The 26,293-nt window shown below is 37.1% G+C and overlaps 2 protein-coding genes and 1 long non-coding RNA gene across 4 annotated transcripts; 1 reads left to right on the plus strand and 2 right to left on the minus strand.

The window, feature by feature from the left end:
* Positions 1 to 1,418: 1,418 nt before the first annotated feature.
* Positions 1,419 to 4,562, minus strand: LOC103416471 (5'-deoxynucleotidase hdd1). Its single transcript, XM_008354713.4, has 8 exons — positions 4,091 to 4,562; positions 3,475 to 3,599; positions 3,288 to 3,325; positions 2,572 to 2,682; positions 2,400 to 2,479; positions 2,112 to 2,148; positions 1,992 to 2,033; positions 1,419 to 1,896 (listed from the first exon to the last, which is right to left on the minus strand). Exons 1-8 carry the CDS (start codon positions 4,370 to 4,372, stop codon positions 1,811 to 1,813), a joined length of 801 nt encoding a protein of 266 aa, XP_008352935.3. The 5' UTR covers positions 4,373 to 4,562; the 3' UTR covers positions 1,419 to 1,810.
* A 2,427-nt stretch (positions 4,563 to 6,989) lies between these two features.
* LOC114822127 (uncharacterized) lies at positions 6,990 to 7,662 on the plus strand. Its single transcript, XR_003770237.2, has 2 exons — positions 6,990 to 7,129; positions 7,283 to 7,662. It is a non-coding gene; the product is annotated as an uncharacterized lncRNA (long non-coding RNA).
* An 8,354-nt stretch (positions 7,663 to 16,016) lies between these two features.
* Positions 16,017 to 26,273, minus strand: LOC103402753 (uncharacterized). 2 transcript variants are annotated; one of them, XM_029096071.2, is made up of 33 exons: positions 25,973 to 26,273; positions 25,541 to 25,602; positions 25,209 to 25,301; positions 24,927 to 25,098; positions 24,438 to 24,553; positions 24,139 to 24,225; positions 23,924 to 24,040; positions 23,775 to 23,838; positions 23,515 to 23,657; positions 22,789 to 22,836; positions 22,620 to 22,688; positions 22,322 to 22,397; positions 21,167 to 21,297; positions 21,020 to 21,079; positions 20,792 to 20,861; positions 20,613 to 20,677; positions 20,471 to 20,532; positions 20,249 to 20,372; positions 20,116 to 20,173; positions 19,842 to 19,954; positions 19,621 to 19,698; positions 19,453 to 19,515; positions 19,228 to 19,323; positions 18,984 to 19,093; positions 18,290 to 18,479; positions 17,788 to 17,902; positions 17,388 to 17,500; positions 17,219 to 17,293; positions 16,921 to 16,983; positions 16,718 to 16,849; positions 16,590 to 16,646; positions 16,427 to 16,507; positions 16,017 to 16,275 (listed from the first exon to the last, which is right to left on the minus strand). In XM_029096071.2, the coding sequence occupies exons 1-33, from the start codon at positions 26,103 to 26,105 to the stop codon at positions 16,219 to 16,221; spliced, it is 3,093 nt and encodes a 1,030-aa protein (XP_028951904.2). In that variant the 5' UTR covers positions 26,106 to 26,273; the 3' UTR covers positions 16,017 to 16,218. The 2 variants fall into 2 exon arrangements, with proteins under 2 accessions (XP_028951904.2, XP_008339730.3); XM_008341508.4 differs by having other exon boundaries at positions 16,718 to 16,852.
* Between the last annotated feature and the right edge of the window lie 20 nt (positions 26,274 to 26,293).

Below are 26,293 nucleotides of genomic sequence, written 5' to 3' on the forward strand. Positions count from 1 at the left end.
CCATCTAGTCCTTGGGCACTTCCAAGTCTTGTTCTTTTTTCTCACTCTTTTGATATGTACATCCATCACCAACAAGCGATGTTGATTAGCCACGCTCTCTCCTGGTATAACTTTGCAATCCTTACAAGTTATACGATCCCTTTTCCTCATTAGAAGAAAATCTATTTGTGTTTTTGACGACCCACTCTTGTAGGTGATCACATGTTCTTCCCGCTTCTTAAAGAAGGTGTTGGCTAAGAAGAGATCATATGCCATTGCAAAATCCAAGATAGCTTCCCCATCCTCGTTTCTCTCCCCAAAACCATGGCCACCATGAAAACCTCCATAGTTGCCTGTCTCCCTGCCCACGTGTCCATTTAAATCTCCTCCTATAAATAACTTCTCCGTCTGAACAATTCCTTGCACCAAGTTTCCAAGGTCTTCCCAAAATTTCTCCTTCAAACTCGTATCCAACCCTACTTGAGGTGCGTACGCACTAATCACATTGATAAGTTCTTGTCCTATTACAATCTTAATTGCCATGATTCTATCTCCTACCCTCTTGACATCTACAACATCTTGTGTCAAGGTCTTGTCCACAATGATGCCAACACCGTTTCTCGTTCTATTTGTGCCCGAATACCATAGTTTAAACCCTGAGTTTTCTAGATCCTTTGCCTTACGCCCAACCCACTTAGTTTCTTGTAGGCACATAATATTTATCCTTCTCCTCACCATAACTTCTACTACTTCCATAGATTTTCCCGTCAAGGTTCCTATATTCCACGTTCCTAAACGCATTTTGCTCTCTTGAACTCTACCCTTCTGTCCTAGCTTCTTCACCATTCCCCGTCTAATAGGATCAAAGTACTTCTTTTGTGTGTCCCGTGTAAAGTTGATAGGAGCATATGCTCCCAAACAACTTTGAGTGGAGTCGTTCGAAAAGAAGTTTCTATAGCCCCCTTGCTCATTTAACACTGCATCCGGGTGCCGATGGAGATACAGCGACCCTTGCTCACTTATCACTGTGCTCGGGCCACACAGCGCGCCACTTACGGGTGACGCCCTAGCTTTAGCGCGATTTCGTTCTGGATTCATTTTCATAAGGATTCGACGTGATCATGGAGTGCCGGCTGTCGACTACCTGACGCCCTCCCCCTCCTCCTTTATCCGGGCTTGGGACCGGCAATGTAAGATAAACTTACACGGCGGAGTTTATTTTTAAATAAAAACATTTAAAATAATTTATAACCATACGATGTATGATGAACGGACACGATTCACGAATCTCCGGATCATCACAAAGAGGATAAGGCGAGAATCTGGACTCCTCATATTCTTGCATATCATTGTTCAAACGATGCCATGTGTCATGTAAGATATTACGGTATCACAAGCCAATCACGCCATGTCAAGATTGAGTTACCGCAACCAAGACGTAACATCAAATGCCTAGATAAGTTTCTCTGATCGGTGTATTTTCAGTACATGGAAAAGAAACTAACTAATTGGAAATTGAAAAACGGTTAGTACTGAACTAACTTGAAGTAGAAGGCTCACGGAAACAACCCTTTCGAGTGTTGTGTTCAGGCAACAGCTTCATCTAGTTGAAATTAGAATACCTTTTCTTCCACCAGGGCCTCCATGGATGTACGCTCGGATTGCACAGCAGCAAATGCAGATCTTACTGGGTGCTCTGGGTTCTGCAATGGAAGATTGTTGTTTTCCTTTTATGTGAGAAGACGAAAATGGTTAACAAGGAACACGCGCAGCTGGGTGACGGCCAACTTCTAAAAGGAGGCTTGGCATCGAACGTTACTACATGAAGAAATCAGTCGCGAGTATTGCGCAACCGTGAATCTCTTCTAGCAATGATCTCAGCTGCCCAACTCTTTCCTAGTTCAGTTTGGAATTTGCCTGGGGAAACAAAAGTCAAACAATAAATAATAGTTACAAACAGCAGAAAACACAAATTTTCCTTCTCTAATTAGCATCAATATAAATCGATCTACCTGCTGTCGAAATGAAGAACTCATCCAGCACCTTTCCGTGTTCTGTTACAGGAATAAAAATATCAAACGAGGAAGACAAGAAAGCCAACAAAGTTACAGCAAAAGAGTGAAACACTTTACCCATTTCGTATTCCAATGCTTGCAGAATCATTTCAACCTGGACAGAATCACATAACATATTAAACGGAGGGAAATCTTAAGAAATAGTGGAAGGTCAGAAAGGTCTATATCTGTAACTCGTATCTGCCCATATAAGCATGCAGCACATACACAAAAGTAGGAATGAGTAAATTTCTAATTTCAAGTTGTTTTGCTACCTAAAGAACTAAATTAGACATTTCATCTGTATGCCTAATATATTGAAGCATGTTCATATAACATTAAATGCGAATGTCAATATATGCGTACTTTGTCAAAATCTTTCACAAGATTAGCCTCTATGGACGAATTATTTTCATACTCCGACCAAAGTTCTTTGATCTCTTCAGCTGCAGATAAGAACATTACGGTTAATGCAATTCCGGAAGTGAATATTTTCAGATAATCAAATAGTTCCATGAAGATAAGAATTAATGATCACCCCTAATCCCTCCACCGAGAACTAAACACATTTCATCCAATGCTTCTTGCTCCATTTTGCTCTTTACTGCTTTCGGTACACCATCAGATGGTGTTATATCTCCAACAATAGCTGAGAATAGTCCAAAAGCAATCTAACATCAAAACACATTGCTATACATATGCATGTGTACGTGTGTGTGCGAGTGCGCGAGTATGTACATATATGTATCTGTAGAAAGACAGATGTACACAACACATGCACGTCTGACCATGAGTCTGCGGCAAACATAACAACACACTCTAAAATGATAACACAAGCAGGATTGCTAAAATCACAACAAGAAAACCTTATTCTGTACATAGGAAAAACTAACGACATATTTAACAAATTTAGTTTTTACGGTAAAAACTAAAAATGAACTACCCAGTGTGCCCTAATAACACTCCAATTGTATTAGTATTACCATACGAAGCGAGGGTCATGAACTTTTTCCAGAAACTTCACTTCAAACCAGCAAGCCAAGCATGCACAATTACCTTTCTTATATGCTAAAGTACAGTTTTTCTATTTTTCAGCTAGCTAATCTTAGCATCATCATAAAGTAGCATGGCTACCACAAACGTAAAAAGAATATAACTTTAATGTCTATTACAACTAAAGCTGATTCTTAGATAGAATCACACTAAACTCCGATTTTGGGAAATAACGTGAAAGAACAAGGGAACAATAGATACCTTCTGCGATGTCATGCACAATTGCTATCTTGATACACCTGTTCAAATAAGGGAAGGCAAAAAAGAGAAATTAAGGTACTGCACACAAAAAAGTCCAAGTGGTATATCGATTACCAGTATAATCAAGCAAGGTCGATTAGAAAATGATAAAGAGCACAGGCCATTATATAGCATCACAAACTCCAACCTTTCTCTATTCAAGCCTGGAACGTCACCAGCAATCAAAGACATCAAAGCCATGCGGTACATATGATCTGCGATGGACTCTGGACCCTGTATTCCCTGATTGATCCAACCCTTCCTTTTTGTGGTCTACAAGAGAGAGGGAGATGATATCGTGAATCTTCTCGCAATTCATACCGTGAAGACATTATATTTACACCGCTACTATTACTTCGCAGTTTGCAGAAATCATTTTGATCTTCATTAGAAAATCATATCATAGTTTTAAAACTAAAGTTACTAAATCCTTCCCAGTATGTCGCATCTTTCACAACCCAATTCAATTTCTTCAATTTGTCTTACTTAGCATATGGATTGTATTCCGAATCATCTCAATAAAGATTTTCACAATGTGAAACATGCAGTTCAATTCAAGCATCCATCTTTGTTTGGTAGCTGAGAAAATTCGTAAGTACCTAAAAGTTTTAACTTTCCCACTACCTACCACCCACCTAATCTCTCAAATTGCAACACAAATTTTCAATCTTTATACAACCGCAGAACACAGATACAAACAATTTTCCAACTTTTCATTTTCTCGGTAGCCAAACAGATAGAAAACAAGCAGAATTAGCGCGTACCTTGAGACGGTGACACAATGTGAGAAAATCAATGGCGGAGGACGCGGATGAAGAACCCGAGGACCCGATCGAAGCTTCAGATTCGTCCAAACTCACTGAGCGCTTGGACGCGAAGCCGTCCGGACTGGGCGTCTGACAACGAACGGAGACGAGCCTGGCGGCCGGGACTTCGGTGGAAAATCGGGGTCTGGAGAAGGTCCGATTGAAGAAAGCGAGAGGCGAACGAGGTGGAACAGAGCGGGTCAGTGGGGCCGCGCAGCGGGTTGGGGAATTAAACGCCATAATTCCCTGAGATTGAAACCAACGATCAGCTCTGTCGAGGAATTTCTTTTGCTTCCCGAAATATATACTTCTTATTAATTTTTTTTTTCTTTCACACTTATTATTTTTATTTGATAAAATTAGAATCTCTCTTTTTTTTTCGAAAAAAACTTGTGTATGGCTTAATTTGTTAGTAAATTATGCTGAGTAACCTTATAATTCACCTAAAATTTAGCACGTGTCAATAAATTATAGATTTTATTTATTTTCTATTATGCTGGTTTTACCTTCATCCTCATCATTTCAATTTCCTTGTCAGCATATTACATGGTCTTTGAAGAAAATAAGATTTTTTCATTCCCAAAATGCCTCTTACCTTCTTCTGTTAAATCTGAGGTTGGAATATTGAGTTCCTAATTTGAATTTTCATCTCATAATTTGAATTTTTGTAATAACCTAATACATTTGCATTGCAAAAAATTATGAGATGAAAAATAAGTAAATATGTTTGTTTTTAGTAAGTCTGAACAAAGAATGATATATCATATGTCATCTTATAAGTAGTATAACACTTAAAAAAATATAAGAAATTAGGTTCACATCCTTCTTTTTACTACTCCATTGATTAAAATCCTATTCATTTTTTTATTTTTGATCAAGGTTCTTGGGTATTAATAACATCATTAATTATTAGAATAATAAAATATTTTTATTTTTAAATATATTTCTTTACTGTTAAAAATGTTACAATTAGTATGTTTATATTTATGGCTAATTTTTTTATCATATATATTTTTTTTTAGTTTGTACCTACCAAATTTTTTTTCATTTTTAATTTGTACCCATATATGAGTTTCTTTTTGTGCCCATATTTTTTAAAATTTTATTTGTGTTTGTACCCATGTGTATACCGTCACGTGACATTGTATATTTTATCAATGATAGAAAAATTACATATGGTATATTTATGTTTTATGCCTAAACTTTGTATCATATGTTTATATTTTTAGTTTGTACCCACTTTTAATTTGCAATATTTTTTTAAATTTGTAGTATTTTCTTTTTAGTTTTATTTTGTACTCATGTATTAATTTCTTTTAGCGCCTATATTTTTTTAAACTTCATTTGTACTCATATTTTTTTAATCTTTTATCTGTACCCTAATTTATTTATAATGTACTCATTCTTCTTTATTAATGTACCACTTTATTTTATGTGAAATGTACCAATTTTTTTAACACTATGGATACATTCTTTTGCCATTTCTTATTTCTTATTTTTACATAGTTTTTATCCATTTATTCAATCAAACCGTTTAAATTGATAGGATTATAAATCTCATAAAATATCAAACAATTAATGTCAAAACTATAAAAATAAAAATATTAATCGTAATATAATAAGGTGTACAAAGTCAAGGGACTTTAATCAAACTTTGAATACTATTAAGGTTTTAGTAAAAAAATGTTAATAATTAGGGACTGCATCCAAAGTATCCTAAAAAATAACACTCCTCTCTAAATTTTTTTCTCAATTTTTTGATGGGGAATTCGTGGACTTTGATGGTTTGAGAGCGTGCCACAAATGCATTTCCCACGGATATCACTACTCCAATGCAACTCATGCATGCAGTGATTTCACTATCTTGACAAACTTTGCCCCAGTCGAAGCAGCTGGAAAATTGCACAAGTCATCGGTCTTTCTACTTCCACGAGAAATAGTACCATCTATGTAGCAGTGTGTCTGTTGACAGGTCGCAGCCTTGTAGGGCAATTGACACAACGTTTGCTTCGTCATCTATAATCGAACATAAGACTTCTTATTTGTAAAAAAAATAGTATAGTATTGAAAAGCAAATTCTAGTCTTTTATATATGCAGTTGTCAATGGATAATGTGATCAACTATTGGACAAAATCTCTAAATATGAGAGAGCCATTCCACAGTGTAAAACCTGAATTACTAGGCCAGATTGAGGAGAATTTATTCAATCACGTTGTGTGGGGTTCTTAGAACATAACGCCCTTAGGCCTTTTTATTTGATAGTACTCAAAAGCCCAATGAATTGAGATTTTCCTATTGGGTCAAGTCACTTTGGGGCAAGCATATCATTTATGATGACACATATGGACTTCATAGCCAGAACATTAAGGAACATCCATAAAGTCGTTTAAAGAATCGGTTTATTCTTTCTTTGTTTGTTCGTTTGAAGAGAAAAATGATCCCAAAGAATCGATCTTTCCTTTAGTTGTTGTAAAAATCTTCTTGTGATTTAGGATCAATAGTAACAACAACTAGTACGCTAAACTATTAACTAGAGTGGAAACTGCCGCGGTTAAGAATTTATAGCTTTCCAAATAGGAACTTGCTAATCCATGGATAGACCATGAAGTTACAAAGGTTGTACCTATAAACCAAGATGAGAACTGTAATTAACCCTAAGAATCTTGATCAACAGTAAGAGCTTATTAGAATAAATAATTGGCATTATAATTGCATTGTCTATATGATTTCCTTAATGAAATCGTCTTCAGTCAAGGCTGCATCCAAGTCCAACACAAGATTCACTCTCGTGACTCCAACTAATTAAGAGATTATTTCATTGTTTATACATAATTATGCATAGCTAGCCCTCTAACTCATATTAGTACATCTGCTTAATATGATTTCTCATATGACACCCTACCAATCTGCATCTTTCATCGCACTGGTTTAAACCAGACCAGCCCGGCCCTCTTCTAATCGTTCCTCGGAATAGTACGTCTGGCTGCATTTGATCGGTACGGCTTTTTCATTTTTTAATCTGTATACACACCCGTTTCACAAATTATACGATAATTTTCACTAGAATCATCTAAACAATATTCAAGAATGCGTTTTAACAAAAACAAATTTATGTAAAAAAAACTTATGTGTTTCGTTTCCGTGATCAGATTGCAGGTTCATCAAGCATGGTGATGAGGAGTCTGATCGAGTTGTTAGAAACTCTGAAATCAAAACTGAGGATTTTAAATAAAAGAAATGCATATGCGATAATTGGGAAAACTGAGAGCATGAGGATGGACGTGAGGCACAGGAAAGCTCAGGCATCGATTGCACGGAATCTCAAGAATTCCGATTACTGGACGAACAAGAGCTAGGCATAGCCGCTGATCCATGACGTGATCGATTGAAACCAGAATTTCCCTTTTTATTTATGTGTGATTGCTGAAAATCATGTGTTTTTAGCAAAATGTTCTTTGATTTGAAGGAGCTAGATATACAATATGTTACATATATGAAAATGGTTCTGCTCTTTGTTTCAGCAGTTTAATACTGTTTCAAGTCATCAGAACGCCACTTTGAGGTGTTACAACTTCTTAATTCAGTTTCGGATTTTGAGACTTTCTTTTAAAACAAGCGATATTGGAAGAGGTCTATTTGAAATTTAGAACTGAGAATTGACATCTGATATTCCCCCTTGATCCAAAAAAAGGCAAACCCAAATTAGGTCTACTCATCCTTGTGCATTTAAATTTGACCATTGATTCTTGTTATATCTTCAATCCAACTGCTAGAAAAAAAAAGAGTTTATATTAGAAAATTAATTAGTTAATTCGGTATTTTAACTTATTATTGACCTTAAAAACTACCAAGCCTAAGTGACGCGCATGCCAAGTAACTAATGAGCTAACTACGTCATTCGGTTGTGTGCGGGTGTGCCAACTCATCGGCCGAGCTCAGTCGAGGAGTAAAATATGTTGATGTTGCGTCGGATGCGCTGCTAACTTCTCAATCTCGCGACTGCGGCCGAGGAAGGAACACGTCTCGGCCTTTGGGTTCTAAAGCCTGAAGACAAGGCTGCTAGTTCTGCGAAGTTCACAAATCGTCGGCGTCGGATTCGGTCACGGTGATTATATTCGTAAGAGTATAAGCACACCGAATCAACACCAAACTATATGGACACAAGTATTCAAAGCAGATGTACGTCTTAATCGTAAGTGTGGTTCGACCGTCAGAATGCCGAACTCTATATCCAACTTGTGAGTATCCAATCATAAAATAACTCAGCGTTCAATGTGCCGAATTTAGTGATCCGTAACATCTCACTTCGTCGAGAAGGCTCGTGAGATGACTTCTGCCAATAAGGATTTGAAAATCCTTCTTGACCGAGAGTTGGATAGATAACCAGTCGGCCTCGTCGCAATGCTGTTTATCCAAACTGAAGGTGCTTCACGGTCGACTGATTCTACTGCAACAGTGTTGCTTATCCAAACTGAAGATGTTCGCCGGTTGTCTTCACAGTGTTGTTTATCCAAACTGAAGATGTGTCGGCGAAAAAGAAAATAAAAAATCTTAAGGTTGTTGAGAGGTTTCGCGTAGAGCGAGAGTTTGCACAGGACAGTTTGTGTGTTGAATTGTAAGGGTCCTACCATTGTTTGAAGCCTTGTATTTATGGGGACGAGAATGCGCTGGTTGATAAGCTAAAAAAGACTACCATGTTATTAGAACTCTTCCACTGATTTGAGCCTCGGATAAGCCTTACTTCACCCAAGACTCTGAACTTAGCCAAAAATACAACCAAATCTGATCCTTGTGTTTAGTCTTATCAGTTATCACATCGAATCCCCAACTAATCCGCATGCTTGGAGATGAACAAATAAATAACCACCAATTATTATATATATATAACTATATAACTATATATATATATATAGATATATATAGATATATCTATATCTATATATATCTATATATATATATAGTTAGTTAGTTAGTTAGTTAGCCCAGTCCACACGGCATGCAGACTATATGGCCTAATCCCATCATCAATTCTTATGACCTTGTACTCAACCTGACAACACCATAACCAACCATGCATTAAAAACCTAGCCTACCTAGGTTTCTCATCTCATCCTCACATCATCACCAAAAGTCATCATCTGTATTGTCGTGCATGCATTCTGATCAAATGAATCTCAAATTCATTTTAAGCTTCCAAGTGTCGTCAGACATCCAAAATCAATTCGAACTGTATTGCTTTATTTGAGATATAAATCACATCATATTTATCTGGTTTAAGAAGATGCCAAGAAGATAATTATTATGATAAAATCCATAATATTATCCTTTAGCAAAAATATCTCCATTTTTCCATCCAACAGTTGAGAACCATGTTTACTCAATGGCCTCAATTACTCGAGCCGATGGTGTAAAATCGGCCCCAAACACTTATATACAAAGATCATTTTCTAGCAGTTTTCGAAAAGAGAAAAATAATGTGCATAAATCATTTTCATCAACCAAGTATTGATAAGTGACATTAGCCTAAATTTGATTGCTTGGCTAAGGCTCTGCTTCCCTCTATTATTTTCCCACGTCCAAAGCCTATAAATATCTTCATATTTGGCCCTCATAAGCCGACCCAACAACTCCAGTTTGCAGCTTTAAACGGTTATTCAAACCATGTGGAAGTACATACATCTAACCTACACCAGCTTAACCTGGCTTTTCTACTTCTTGGTTTACCATTCCTTCTCCATATATTATGATCACTGCTTTGATGACCTATTGCCTGCCGACCAAGCCACAGAGTTATCACTTACCACAGTCCGGTACAAACCCAATGCCGGGACGAATTCGGAGAGTAGTACTGCGGAATGTTCTGTGTGTCTATGCAAAATTGACGAAGGAGAAGAGATTAGAGAACTGAGATGCGCTCATCTCTTTCATATACCATGCTTGGACGGGTGGACTGGATTTAAACATGCAACGTGTCCGATTTGCCGCAGTCGCCTAGCTCCACCAAGAAGCACACAACTCCAGCAGCAATTTGATGGACAAGTGGAAGTGTTGCGGTTTCAGTTTTGTTCTTTCAGCTCGGATAGTGATCGTGGCGATAGATGGTGGCTGCGTTGAACCAAAGAGAGAGAAGCAGCACAGAGAGTCATGCCAGATTGAAATGAATAATTATATGATACAAATAACGCATGAATGCGATCCCTTGTTAGCAAAGATCTGTTGATATATATATATATATATATATATATATATATATATATATATATCTAATGTAAAAGAGTCAAACGTCTAATAATTTGTCGTTCAGTTCTACTGTCATAATAATATAGTATATTTGTTTTGGCTGATGTGTTGTCATAATTGTCGATTTGTTATGAATGATTAAACGGTATTCAAATCAAATAAATTATTCTAGAACGGTAATCCTTCTAACATACTAGCTAGATCGGTAAATATAGACCTTTCTGGGCAAATATCTTGTATGATTGTTGACTTTCTCAACAGGTCTAGGCAAATATTTTGTATGGTAATCCAGGCAAAAAAGTAAGCTAGGTGCAGAGTGAGAAAACCTGAATCCTAATCAAATTTCCCCATGGTTTGTTTATCTTTCCAACTCTGATTACTGATGCAAACCGTATGCATTAAAACTTAATATATTGGAAATTACACCAGGTCAGTCGAATGTTACATAATATTTGGAATAATAAACTTGACTTAATTGCAATACGTTTATAAGGAAGCTGGTGACCCCCAAGGCTACCGGCAAAGTCGCTGATGCTCTTTTAAGTGCGTATATATGCAAGTCTTCGTCCTCTTCCATCCGTATCCCTTGCTTTGTCACCGCTCACCGCAACTCGAACAAGAAGAAAAATACGACCAACCTACTCTTCCGGGTTTGTGGGCGAGCTTATTTTGCTTCCACAAGGTGATTTGCTACCAAGAGGTCGCACTTGGTGTGATGGCAAGTGTCTTCGCCCATGAGCGGTAGGTCTCGGGTTCGAGACTTGGGAGCAGCCTCTCCATAAATGGGGGTAAGGCTAGCCGACATTCACCTCTCCCAAACCCTGCGTAAAGCGGGAGCCTTGTGCACTGGGTACGACCCTTTTAAGGTGATTTGCTACCAGTCGGTTAAAAGGGTTTGGTGGGCGAGTTTATTATTCTCCTCGCAAATAGATGAAAAGGGGAATATAGTGCAACTCCTGGCTATTGGAAAATATTAGTATTTAGGTTTATTTTAGTATTTGGGTTTTGCTTGTTAGTTTAGGATTTGGGTCTAGCCCATCCGAGTTAGGGTTTCTTAGGTTTAGTTCTCTATAAATATTGCTTGTAATTTAGTTTGAGAATCAAGTTAGTCACAATGTAGCCTCTTAGGGTTTTGTAGCCGTTTCGGCATTCTCCTTTATTTAATAATGTTTATACCATATTTAGGGCGCACTCTGATATTCCTATTATTTTGTTAGTCTTGTTCGTTGCGCACTCTGATATTCAACTTGGTATCAGAGCAGGTTTGATCCTTCAGGATTTAATCTGCTTTGAGTTGGTATCTGTTTGCTTGTTTCCGTTGTCGTTCGTGTTCAGATTGTTAGTTGGTATTGATTGTTTGCAAGAAGAAAAAAATTGTTCGTTCGTTTTTTGTCCCGTGACTCTGCTTCTGCACCTTTGAATGCCGCAACCTATAGGAGTATCCGCAAGTCTGTATTGCTACAAAGGAAAAAAGAAGGAAAAACAGGGGAGTAAAAAAAAAGGAAGAAACAAGAAAAAATTGGTTGCTTATTTGAGGCCCATGCAGGCAAAGGGAAAAAAACTTTTGTTGGATTTTTCGTTTGTTTGTTCAGAAGTTTGCATCGGCATCGGCATCGTCATTGGCATTGGCATTGGCATCAGCATCGAAATTTGGAGTTTCGCATCCACATCTACTTTGGCAAACCCATGTCGTGGACCACCATGAGTTTGACGAAGGTGTTGGAAAATATTAGTATTTAGGTTTATTTTAGTGTTTGGGTTTTGCTTGTTAGTTTAGGATTTGGGCCTGGCCCATCTGAGTTTGGGTTTCTTAGGTTTAGTTCTCTATAAATATTGCTTGTAATTTAGTTTGAGAATCAAGTTAATCACAATGTAGCCTCTTAGGGTTTTGTAGCCGTTTCGGCATTCCCCTTTATTTAATAATATTCCTATTATTTTGTTAGTCTCGTTCGTTGCACACTCTGATATTCAACTCTAGTACCCATCTTTCATACATTGATAAGCACGGTATTGAACTCCCGTGTACGTGCAGAGCATCAACAGCTTGGTCTGTGTATGTTTCCAATGATAGAAAACCAACGCCTTGGCTTCTAATATTTAATCCCATCACTCGAGAGTCCATCAAACTTTCTCCTAATAATACAACTAGACCTTGGTGATCTTCCCTTTGATCCTCTAAATTGAGAGTTTGGTCAAATATGCATGTGCATCCATGGTTGTTCGCCCCCTAAATTCGTCATGGGCTTTGCAGGTAGGCAGGGAATTTACTTGAACATGAAACTAGAGACTGCGACCGTTGCATTATTAGTTAACGCGAGTAGACAAGATTTGAGTGATAGGGATTGCACTTTATAAATCAATATTTATACTATATATTTCGCCCTTTTATATTTATTTTCTTGTTGAGTTTAGTTGGAAGTTTTAAGTATGTGTGATACTTTTGTCATATTATGTTTCTAGGAGCAGCAGGATCGAGTTTGGTGGAAAAGTATGCAAACGGTGGAATTTTTTAGTGATTCCAGTTGGAGATGAAAAATACCCAAGGAAGCTGTTGGATGAGAGATAAAGATAAGCAAGGAACGAAACTAATCTACCAATATCAGTAGGAAGAGGTCCGTTAAGCATGTTGCTTGAAAGATCTAGGCCTGTTAAGCTTGTGCAGTTTGCTACACCCTGAGGAAACTAGCCTTTGAATCCCAAATCCAAAAGCTTGATATTTAAAACTTTGCTCTTGTGAGGGTGCCAACACTCGATTCCAATGAAGTTACAGAGGAAGAGAACAGATGTAGTCCATGTGACTTTGCCAGGAAAGTGGGGATTCCACTTATTTTGCCTTAGCATAAAAACAGAGAAAAGAAGTAGGGAGTGGCAGAAAATAGGAGAACATGGGTTGCCCACTATGAAGTGGAGTTTGGTTGGTCTTCCACTTGTAGCTTTGGGTGGTTTTGGCAATTATTGCCTTTTGTTGAAGGCAATAACAGAAGGCAATACGCGAAAAGAGATAGAGGGGAAGACAGAGAGGAGGACGGACAGAATGGAGCAGCAGAGGAGTATATAAGTTTAAATATAGCAGAAACAAAAGAACTCAACATATCCAATTAACCGCTAACCTTGCAAAGTCATTGCAATAGAAAATAAAGGTTCTTCTCCTTTCAACACTATTTGTATACACTGTCAATCAATGGAGCTTGATGTTTCTGTTTACGTGTATTGTGCGAGAGTAGGGACCTTTATTTATAATGTAAATAGTGGTCTTCGATAAGGATACTTCCCATCATGTAATCCTTATCAAAGTCATCAATTTGATAACCTTTTTCACTAATATCCAAAGGATCCATATCAGAATGGTTAACACCAATTGCACCGGGACTTCTTTAAGTTATATTTTAGTCTTTATACATTCCTTAATAACCAACAAGTATTGTCATACATAAACTCTTATGATCTCAATCCCTCATGCAAGTGCTAAACAGGTGTGCAGCTCTCATTAGACTTACAGAGTAGAGAGTTGCAGAAAGCAACATAGCGAAAAAGGAGGAGAAGATCATAGAGCTTGTCTTGTAAAAAGGGTTTTTTTCCTTCTTTGATTCTTAATGGATAATTCCTTATGTATTCAGACAAGTATGTATAACTAATTTCCTTTTGCTAGAGTGAGACCGTGAACCTCAACATGATTACGTAAATTTCTCCTTTAATTGCTTAAGTGTTGTTACATGCTTTGATATTTTCAATCACTGAATTAAACTATCTATATGTCTTAATGCTTGATCACCATTAGAATGCATTAGAAAAGTCATTGGATGCAAGTTTGAACGGATATCACGTTAAAATTGGTTATGCTTCTTGTGATTGAGGATTGTAATTTCTCCTAAGGTAAATATCATACTTTTAGGGATTACGTGATTTACCAAAAGGATTTTCACCAAGATTAATGAATCACTCATGTTTATATTTAATCCAAATGTCATGGATGAATTGCATGTAGTGGTATGAGTTTTAGCTTGAATGTCACAAGTAAAACTACACAAGGAAAAACCCAACATTCAAAGCATGTGTGTTTGATTACTTATGCAATTGGAAGAGCTATGTAGGAGTGTTGTTGGTAAATGTTGAACTCTAGCTCCTTGTCAATCTAATTTTCTTCAATTATTTGTTTTATCTTGAGTTTCTACATTTACTTGTTTTGTTTAGTTGGATCACTATTTCTATAAGCCAATTTCCATTTTAGATATTTGTTTAAGTCGCATACAGTAGGATTTAGTTTTGTCAAATTAGTGTATTTCTTAGAGTTAACTAAGTTAAATACTCCAAAAACTCGTAAATAGTTTATATCAGTCATTGAGGAGATCGACCTTGCTTGAGTCATTCTAAACTACAAACACTTGTTCTCTTGCAAGAATTTTCTATGGTTTAGACCTTGTTTTACAGGTGCTAAAATCTCTATCAGCGCTTAATTGACTTCAAACCAAAAAGATTGTGTCATTGAGTGGGAGTGGCTCAACTTAGGTTTTTTCTTTGGCTTAATGATAAGGACTTTACTTATATACAGAAATAACTTCACATTATGTAGTGGTGAATTAAAGCGTTGACCCTCAGAGTTCAAGCTTTGATTTGGAAAGAGAAATTGATTGTGCTTTGTATTAAATGACCATAATGATTCAAAGAGAGATTGTTATTGAAACACAAGTAGCTATTACAAGAGAAAGATTTAAAGAGGAATACTTGTAAAGAGAATAAGATCTCGTTTGGATGTGCTTTTAAAATGACTGAAAGCGTTTTTTGTGAAAATGTTTTTAGAACCAACATTTGGTAAGGATGCAAGTAAATCCTGGAAAAACACTTAAGGTGCTTCATAGAAGCACATAACTAGTGCTTCTTGCCGAAAGCACTTTCAGTGCTTTTGGAACCCAAAAACATTATCTAAAAGTGTTTTCAGTTATTTTAAAAGCATATACAAACGAACCCTAAAACTATAATGAATTGAAAGAGCGTTTTGACTTTAATTGAAAGAAATGAAAGGTTGCTAAACTTGCTAAGTAAAATAAAGCTTTGAAATGAAAAAGGTGCAGCTGTAGAGAGATTTGTTTGATTGTTTTGAGTGTCCACATCTCCATGCATTGGCTTTCCTTGATGCAAATGCACCACCCTAGTGTGAATACAAAAGCCACTTGATGCATTCCACCGTCAAAACTTCAAATATCTGTAAACATTTATCATATAATAATGAGTTTGGTATAAAGCTATCACCCAAATCATGTGCCACTTAATGCAAGTCTACTCTAATTTCACAGTAACCCCACAAAATGTCATAATTTGTCTTTAATCCCAAACGAGCGAAATTTGCCAATTTTAGGCACAAACAATTGTTGTGGTATTTGATGCTGGAGACGAGAAATTCAGAGTGATCCCGCTGCCTTATCGTTGTATTGACTTCACCATTGAGGGTATAGCTGAGCTGAGCTGAGCTGAGCTGGGAGGATGCATATTTTCCGCCACTTACCAGGTACGATGATAGTATTGTACCCGTAAGAAGATTTTTCCGAGACATGTTCACAGGCAGGAAGATCGATCTCTCGCTCTTGTTGGAAATTTTCTTCCAGACCAAGATTAGTTTGATGACGCTAGATAGTTGCTAATCTATGGTTTCGAATTGAATTGTTTTTTTTCTTCTCGATATTGAATATTCACAACACATCACCAAAATACATAGCTCGATTTCTGCATTTTGTCTATTGATCAACTGCACTCGGAAAAAAAAAAATTGCACTGATTCTGTTGAATGGCCTCCGACGAATAATAAAAGACGATAAGTGATACAGAAACGAGACTTCTCAAGGTCAGTCGGTCATCCTCCGTGAGTTCGTATCGCTTGAATGGCATTCCTTTGATCCTGCGTCAGACTCTGCAGTTCATAGAAAAATTGCAAGACAATCACATATTTTCGGCAGTTGTAGAGAACTAAACAAGATCAAAGCAAAGATCAAATTAAACTTTTGTATTCGTAAATGCTTGCAACTGCTTGAATCGGAATGAATTGAGTTACCGAACTTCACCTGGAAAAGATGATCGAACATTTGTCTTTCGCTCTGGGAAAAGTTTACGAAAAACTCCGCAAGATAGTTTGCCAGATTAATCTGTAAGGTGTAATTAAAGCGTGAATTATATGTAATATTACAGATAAAACGCTTAGCAGATGTGAATAAGTCCTCAAGGTACCTTGTTAAGGGGATCGGCTGCACTTAGTTGATCATCTTCATAACTGTCCTCCTCATCCTTCGGAAGATGTTACATTCGATTAGTATCCCAAGAAACTTTACTAAAATATACCAGCAACAAGAAATTACCTTGTCAAATGTTTTTGCTATTGCTTCAAGATGTTCATGTGAGGGTCTGCCAAATGATGTAACACCAGCTGAATACATCAAATCCTTGTCAAGTTCCCCATCCTCCGCCTCAACTTCTTCCCAGTCGCTATCCTGCTGCAGGAATTGGTTCAAAGCTTAATGTTTATTATGTTACCAAGTAATCTTGGAAATTCATTAACTACCTCATTATCACCAGCTCCCTGTTCTTGGATTTCAACCAATGCATCTGCCAGTAACGCCATTATCTGCAAAGCATAAGCATAAGCATTAAAGACAATCTTATATGTAAAATGGGTGAAACCATCGAGCCAGGCACAACTGTGCACCGGCAAATATAATTTTACAACGAAACATAATATTTAGGAGACTAAATATAATCTGCCCTTTAAAGCGTCCCCTAGGGGACTAGGCAACCAAATATAACCATCATGGTCCTTTGGCTATGCAGAAGGTGCTTGTCAGGTCAAAGAATAGAAGTACCTTTGCAGGGAGTGGCACCACAGTCCATTGATCGGGAGTTAATTTAGCTTTTGAGCGGGTGGTGATCCCAGCAGACTTCAGAAAAGCAAGAAGAGCAATTTCTTGAATCAAGTACGTTTTAGAAAATAAATAAGTGCATAAAATCACAAAGTTTCAGTAGAACTAGAACCTGAACCAAATGTCCTTGTACGTTAATTTTTGCTAATTCAGCATGCCTAGATGATAGTAATAAAGCCAATGCAGTAGTGGTGACTTTAATTTGGTAGGCACCCTGGATCTCACCTGCAATCAGTTTTAAAGGGCTCAGATAAAAATCATCAATACTATACACCAAATTCTAGTAACCTCAGGTCCCACTGGCCATAAACATTACGTTTTGATAATGTTATCACTTATCCACCCCTTGATATTACTTTCCATTCAACGAAAGTACATGTTTCATATGTAACCAAATTCTATAAATTTGAGATGCTGCTAGGCATTGACATTAGGATTGGGTTTAATCAACTAAATTTAATGGATCAAATATTGTATCAAGAATATGACAAGTCCAGTAAGAAATATGTTACCTTGCTGTTTTGTCCATTCTGACATTAAATAGACAAAAGAGTTATCATAGCCGTCAGCTGGAATGGTGACCAGCAGATCAATAAACTGTCCAACATTTGGAGCACTCAAGTGAACCTATGAAATACAGCATTCAAAAACTAACCCGAATAAGAAATGGCTAGTCAATGCCTGATCCATACCAGACCAGCTGAGATTAAACATTCAATGAAAGGTAAAGATTGCCAGGAAATTTGATGAGAAACATTTCAGTCAGCTAGAAGCAGCAAAAATTAAACAACTAACTTTCATCGAGCAATAAGTATTGTATACAAAATTGACTGTAGAGTTTTGCCAATGTAAAAGCTTGTTATGGATGACGAATATATAACCTGATTAAAGTGTTCGTAAAGTAAGTGAAACTTTCAAAGGGAAAACGTTTATACATTGTCAGACTATTATTTTATGAGCTAAAACAAAAGGTAAACAGAGGAACTAATAAAGATGAAAAGTTGAGGTGCATACCAACCGAGCGAAAATGAGTAGCAGTGAGCTTCTCAATCCCGCAATTTTAGCAGATCGCATGCGCCTTAGAAGAGCAGCAACTAGGTCTCGAATATGGGGTGCCATTTGTGACGGCAAATGCAATATGAGTTGTAGAATGTAGCTCCCAACAAAAAGAGAACCCGAGCTTTCCAAATTAGGGTCCAGAAGCCTACACAGTTGTCAAACATTCAGGTTCCCGTAACTAGGATCGACCAAATCCTATGGATATGATGACCACTCATTCAAAAATAATACAAGTTCAAGCACTACCAAAATGGAATTGAATACTATACATGGGAATATCTTCACAACCTGACTTATTTTCAGCATGCAAGAAAACATGTAATTTTTCATATGAAGTATTGCTTGGATCCATCAAAATGACGAACAAAAAGTTGGCTTTATTCACCTTCCATAGAAGAATGTTGATGCAAAATTCTTAAAAGATAATTTCATGAAAGGAAAAGCAAAGCAAGCCCCTTGCTGTGTATCTCCATTCCCCACAAACAGAGAATCAGAGGAAGGGACAAAAGAGTACCCATCGATATTCCATTTTCATATTCGGTTGAGTCCACTAGTAGTACGTGACAAAGTTTCAAGTTTGAGCAAAAACTAAAAAGAGTTTTTCAAGAAACTATGAAATACCAAACATAGTTAAAAAGAAAACAATTACCTTGAAGCTGCATCAAGCAATCTTCTAACTGTATTTCCAGAATCACCACCCCAAGCTAGCACATCTTGTCTTCCACCAGATATAAAGGCAGCTAAACATTCCGTAGCATTCTTACCAAATTTATCACAATAATTTTTAGTCATTCGTATTCCTTAGATATGTGATAGCTCATAGAATTAAGTCCTGTGTGTGTGTCTGTGACTGAGAGAGAGAGAGAGAGAGAGAGTTAAGCACAACAGACTACCTGCATTTCACTGTGATCATCACTTTGAAGGACTATTTGTATAACAGCATCAAAACAAGCATCATATACTGTTTTTACCACATCAGTAGGAGCATTCTGCACCAACGCTATCACAGATTTTAATTAAAAATCTTGTAATACCACCAAGATGCTGTCTATATATAAAACTGGAAAGCCAAGAGCAGAGGAAAGTAAAAGATGAGCATCCACTGAAGTACGTCTTACTTTCAATAACATTGTTACCAGATCCACTGATCCAGCGACTAATCCATCAGGCTGTTGTTGTGGCTGCAAAGTAAAATCAAAGCATCAGAGCAAACACTTATCCCACCAAAAACTAAATTATTGCACTGGGAATCTAATTTATATTACAGACAATCTTACAAGCCATACTTGATTAATAACTGGCCAAACACATGGTAAAACTCGAGAAACCAGTGGACGAATACAACCAGGAGCGTTTTTGAGTGTCTGGAGTAAATTGAGCAGAAAAACCAAAGCACGGTAAATTTAACATATAGATCATAAAAGAAATATTTTTACACATACTCAAACCATGCGAGTGGGAATTTGAAGATATTATAACATCTACCAATTATGCTGCCAATAATTACCTCCAGAACCTCAATTGCATCAATACTGATAAAAGGATCGGAAATATGTGATGCCCACATGTTGAGGACCACAGGAGAGATTACAGGCTCAATGGATACTGATAATTCGTAACCTATAAATAGTCAAAAACAAAGCAAGAAGATAAGCAACCTATTAAAATTAAAAAGACGACAATAAAATCACAAATACATATAGCAAACTTATAAAACCATTCTGTTCTAGCAAGGTCTAGAAAACAAAGTACACAATATTCACACTACCCATAAAACTCACCTGCCTTAATTGCCTCTTGCAGTGTTTCGAGTACCAGGTGCAAGGTTTCATCGGAGGCCTGAAACCAGAATTATAGTAAATTCTTAATGCAAGTACAGCAATAAAACTAAAGTTTATACTAGCTGTAAATTACCTGACTAAGAAGTTCTGAAAGTGATGAAAACAAACTCATCAAATGCGGTTGAATTATTCCTTTGTTCATTTCAGGTAGGAGCTCGGAGAGTGCCCTGCAGGCACCTACTTTGACAGGTGGCGGCCTGACAACATAAGAATGTCAAGAAAAGAAATATCTCATTTTTTATTAGATACAAGTTACGTATGTACATTCATAAATGTGATTGAGAGAGAAATTTACACATCCATGCCAATTGCTTTGATAGCAGCAAAGAGAAAGTGCTCAAGGACTCCATGGCTGATCTGTGAAATGCTAGAAATATTTTTACCATATTTCCAAATTATTTAACTTTTAATAGATGAGGAAACATTGCAAAAGTTACCACGGAGGAGAATTTAGCGACTGATGAAAAGATACGAGAATAAAGAAAGGGATATTGATGCACATCTGCAACACAATAACAGAAATTGTTCACTGATTCATCAAATCGACATATTTAAACAGAAAAAGAGTGGGGGGGGGGGGGGGGGGGGAGAAGGAGTTATTGCAGGGATAGATAACCTAATCCACTGTCTTCAGTGATTACTTGCTCCAGAAGGTTTCCTAAGCCAACTCTTGTAAGTTCGGACTCCTATAAATTAAAATTATTAATGGTATACCAAGGGGAACCCACCAAAAAAAGGAATCGAATAATTCACAAAGAAGTTGCACCAAGCTCATAGGAGTTTTGTCGGAGCACAAAAACCACCTTCAAAATAAAGACATCAAAATGAACAACGAAGCACAAACCTCTGCTTCAAGCAACTGGTCTGATAGAGAAGACAAAGCGAAAAGAGCAGCCTCCCTTATCTGATAGCATGTGACATCCAAAATAGAAAAAGGAGTTAAGAGAGAAGAATTAAAACAAAAAATATAGACAAAATGGTTTCTACTCACTCTCCACCAAATTGCAGAACCAACATCCTTTTCCCTTTGAGACTCACTAAAACATCTTTTTGCAGCATCAATGATGGCACAGAGTCCTTCAGTACCGCATGAATTCACCACTTCTTCAAGCAACAGTGCACCTGCAAAACCAGTGTGAAAATGCTTAAGTGATAAAAGCAATGAGAATAATCATTATTTTTTTAAAACTAGCAACAGAAAACCATCCATAGAATGAACAAAAACAACAATACATAACTCTGATATTCAACCAGTCAAACACATAACTTGTGAAATATATGATTTCTCAATAGTGGTAGTTTTGGTTGAGATCATAACATGATGCTCGCCAAGGAGAGAAAAATGTGGCAGGAATATTCCAACAAAGGTTTAAAGCTGGGATAAGTCATAATGCAATCAAATGAGCTGTACAGTCACATATCCCACTTCTCTCTGATTGACATATGCTCTTTGAGAAGTGAGAACCAATACAGAACGTGAAACTCTTGAGTACAGAAACAAAGAGCCAAATGCAGACCAATTTATAATCTTCAAACTGAAAGGAGAAGAGCATTTGGCAAATTCTAGGTTACAAATGAACAGCTATTACTGGTAGAATAACACACACATAGATGTATTCCCCTCATCATCAGTTATTCTTCCGCTGACAATGAGCTCTAGTTCAAGTGGCACTGGGTCGGGGGTGGGAAGGCAGTGAATCCTAAGGTCTACCCCTATTTTATGCAATAAAAAAAGAATATTGCGCCACTAAAATATTTGGGGTTTTAAGGTGAACTGACTCAAAATAAAAATCATTATCCAAAAATGAAACATTTTCTCAGGAGTTGGAGAACTAAGATAACTACCCCTTTTTGGAAGGGTAAACCTGGACTGATATCAAGGTATAATGGTCTTTCTCCATGCAAAATTGAGTTAATTTTTCTAACTTTTGAAATACCGTTGGCATAGTGATAGTCATTTCGGTTAACTTGGCCATAAACCCATGTGTTTTCCAGGCGAATTCATTGTTCATTTTCCAACTTTTGGAGTTTCTCAAAGGTATTAACTGGCACTAACAACTGGACCCATGCTGTGAAATCCAATCTTCAGTCCACAGATTTATGGTTTACGGAAGCACTAGCTAACATATGATATGCATAAGCGTACCAGAAACACGACAGCTATAGGTAACATCATCCTCATCAGCTACAAATTGGTTGGCATCCATTGACCAAGTATGAACCTAAGAAAATGACAACCAAGGTAAGAGACTTTTATCTTCAGCTAATATGTGCAAAGAGAACTTAGGACCATTAAGGTGTAAGTGTTGCAAGCATTAAAACTAGAAGTTATGAAAATTAAGATCTGAATCTGAATAAATTTGATACTTTTCTGCTGAACCACTCAGTGCAGTACTAAGATGTAAAAAAGGAAAGGACCAACGAATAGCAAAGCACATTCCCACCTGTTGTTCTGTTATTTGGAGAAAACCGATGGTGTTGTACGTCAACTCTTTGACATTATTCATAATGACCTGTAATAAAAGGGGAGCAAAAGATTTTGATATAATAAAAGGACAGTAGGTAATAAGGAGGCAACTAGTAGATATGGAATTACAAATCTTTGCAGCATACCGTTATCAGTTTCGCACTACCCACGATGGTCAACAGAAACTCAAATAACTGCATATAGAAAATAAATAAGTTAGAAACAAATAAAATGAAAAAATCTGGACACGAATTACATATACATCTAAAGGTGTTTGGGGGTGAGGCGGAAGAATAGTGCACTAGCACAAATTCTTGAATTTCTATTCTAACTGTTCAAACTTCTGATAATCAAATAGTGCACAATATCATTACAATTAATCTGAATTTCATTGGTATGTTGCTCCTTTTTTTTCTTCCAGAAACCTGAGCTTTGAGCTTTTGAAACTAACAAATGGGCCAACATCCAAGTCTTCAGGGGATCCAAAGACCTCCAGTATTATATAGCTATAATTAATATTTTGATATGCAACGTACTCATCTGACAACAAATTCACCTAAAACATGAAAAGGAAAGCATATGCACTAGATGAAATGAACTGAAACAATAACTTGTGCCCTTGATTATGAAAACATCAAACAAAAATATCAGTTCGATTTTTGTGTGGCAACATAATACAAGCACACGAGACAATATCTGCAAGGAAAGTGCTATTCACACACCCATTTTTACCTCCCACACACCCCTTGTTAACTGGCCATTGATCTTCAATTCATTCGATCCAACGGCCGAAAATGGAGAGGGATGTGTGAGAAGTAAAATTGGGTGTGTGGATAGCACTACCCTATCTGCCAATGCTATAGATCAACTACCTGGATGACAAAGGAGTCAAGGCTTTTCTCAGCACCATCAGAGTCATATCTATCATCATATGGATCTTCTGTACCTTCAATAGATGACCGCACATATACTCCAAGAGAACTCATAAAAGTTTGCCACAAAGGCCCTACAATAACTGCAACAAACAGGGTTTGTTCAGCAGGAGATATGAAAACTGGATTTATCAATGTGCAGAACCAGAATCTAAAAGGTATATATCTGATCCATTGAGTGATAAGAACGGTCAACTTACTCATAAATTCACTTTCAATAAGGCTCGGAAAATTTTGAACAAACTGATTCAAGCACTTCAATACCTAATGGAGAAGGGACAAATAATTTACAAATCTAATTACAATGTATAAACATCATTAGAGATTTCTACCAAGCCACCAAACTAACCTCCGTTCTTATGCTCCAATCATCAGGATCTTCAGACTGCACCAGATGATTTAGGATTGTAGAGAATTGATCCATCCATGGCTTAATCATTGGCATTATTAATGCACTGGTCTCCGTCTGAACATAAACATCTTAAGCTGTTAATTCATAACGAAACACTTAATTTACCACACTTTCATATCCTGGGAAGTTAATTAGAATGGATGAAAAATTACCTTATATACACCACTCATCACCCCTAACATGGAGATACAAGAATAAACAATTGAAAGGGATTTTGTGCGTAAATATTTGTCATACACCTGCACAAACAATGAACACAATAAATGGAAGGATACTCTGCAGGAAACACAAAAAAAACTCAATTACTCAATTACTCATACATGTTCACGTAACAGACATTCTAAGAAGGAGCTTTAACACCCTCGTGAAAAGCAGCTACTAAAGAATTGGAGCACATGTGATAAGAACAGCTCGAATAAATGAGAAAAGAAGACAAACAAAAAAAACCTACCTGAGGAGATGATACAATTTTAAGCAAGCATGGGAACAAGGCTGGTACTAATGTCGGAACCACTGTATCATCCAAGTCAACAGAGAGAAGAGCCAAGCATCTTAGAGCACCATGTACTACAAAATTTGGGAGAAAATATTGAACTTCAGCAACAAAAATGATTAGACTTCCAAATAGAAAAAGCCACTACAAAAAAGGTTCGAAAGACTTAATAGACTTCTTTTCAACAGCTGCCCCAGGCAATAACCAGTTACTTGAGAACCTTACGAGAGAAATAAAATTGCATATTTGTGTTTTTGCAATGCATATTTGATTGCTACTACTTTAGTAGCACCAGGCAATTCCTAATTGAAAATTTTAATTGCTTTCATGTTGGAAAGCCTCATGTGAATTATTTGGGGGAGAGAGAGAAAGAGTGCATGTGTGTGCGTCCGACAGCAAGACAAAAAGAGAGAAGATTGTGCAGATCATGAATAAGAAAAAGCTTACCTCCATTCATATTATTATGATCACTAATCAACTTCAGCAGGTACGGTAATAAGTCAGGCCAATCCTCCGGCCAATCATAAGCTGCTATAGATGCAACAGCCATACTAACTGCTGTACAAATTTTCCTATGAGAGTCATCCAATGACAACAACAGAAGTCTGCGTACAACTACCTGGAAATGCAACCCCTAATTGGATAAGGAATGCAGAGAAGTACAAAAATCAATCTTTCAAGATAAGTACAAAAACAAAAGCGCTTGGCAATGCCAACTGCTGAAAATACCTTCTCGTCACTTGAAACAGCAGGATGTTCAAATGCTTCCTCTCCCTCATGCCAGTGTTTCTTAATAAACAGTTTAAGAAGGACAGCAGCTAGGTAAAAGTATGTTAAGTCTCACACGTGAGGAAATGAAATAAATAATTCCAGCTGTATGCTACAGGTGAGAACTTCAATCGAGCATCCAGCATGAAAAAACACGACTCAAGCACATCTTTTTCATATTTCAAGTAGAAAAAGGGAGGAATCACCTCCAATTTTCACCACATTTTTGTTATGGACCAAGAAAATAATGAACACAATGGAGAGAGAAAAGAACCATGATAACAAAAGGATATCTGGCGCAATCCTAACGGGAGCTCCCTGTTTGCAGCAACCTTGGATAACGCAGTTCCAAAACCTTCAAACAACAAGAAACCCATCAAACAATTTCAGCATGCTTCCGCGCTCCATAGACAGAACAGCGAATTTACATACACAATGCCACAATATATTTCGCTCCATCCACTAGAATCGGAACCAAATCATCAACCTCAAAGGTGCATAATTCACTGCCTATTACAGTAATACCTCCAAACTCCAATTCATATCACCATAAATTCTCCACCCAAAAAATAAAAAACTATAATTTCTTCTCAATTATCCTCATTTCAGCAAGAATTCAAATTACCAAACAAAATTAAAGCAACTAAAAGGTTCAGTCAGCGACTCAACATTAAGAAATGAAACAAAATCAAGTTGAAAGATGGGGGTTTTAGGTGGGGGACTACCTGGTTGCACAGAAGCCTGATTAAGCGAAGCTTCGGCGAACGAGCGAACCTCGTGGCTAGGGTCGAGAGTAGCAGACAAGCAATTGAGCAGCCATTGCTGATCCCCGTCGACGACACCATTGAAATTCGCCATCGCCGAATCCGAAAACCCTACAAACCCTAATCTGGTTCCAAGTAAATGATTCTGTCCGTCTTTTTCCTTTTTTTAAAAGATTTGAGTCGGATAGCTTTTTTATTTTCCCGCCTCCAACTGAATCGGAGAGACAAGGCAGGCGGCTGGGTTATATATACAGCCAGATTTGGGTTCAACCGTAAATAAGT

This window comes from Malus domestica, chromosome 16 (genome assembly GCF_042453785.1).
Source record: "Malus domestica chromosome 16, GDT2T_hap1".
Taxonomy (NCBI): Eukaryota; Viridiplantae; Streptophyta; class Magnoliopsida; order Rosales; family Rosaceae; genus Malus; species Malus domestica.

Bases quoted from the DNA above. Each gene is read 5' to 3' on its own strand.
- LOC103402753 (XM_008341508.4), bottom strand. From the start codon at position 26,105: ATGGCGAATTTCAATGGTGTCGTCGACGGGGATCAGCAATGGCTGCTC. The intron at 23,658-23,774 runs GTAAGTTGACCG...TGTTTGTTGCAG, and splicing joins TATTGAAAGTGAATTTATGA to TTATTGTAGGGCCTTTGTGG. The intron at 16,276-16,426 runs GTGAAGTTCGGT...TATGAACTGCAG, and splicing joins TGTTCGATCATCTTTTCCAG to AGTCTGACGCAGGATCAAAG.
- LOC103416471 (XM_008354713.4), bottom strand. From the start codon at position 4,372: ATGGCGTTTAATTCCCCAACCCGCTGCGCGGCCCCACTGACCCGCTCT. The intron at 3,600-4,090 runs GTACGCGCTAAT...TCTCTCTTGTAG, and splicing joins CATTGTGTCACCGTCTCAAG to ACCACAAAAAGGAAGGGTTG. The intron at 3,326-3,474 runs GTTGGAGTTTGT...TTATTTGAACAG, and splicing joins CCAGGCTTGAATAGAGAAAG to GTGTATCAAGATAGCAATTG.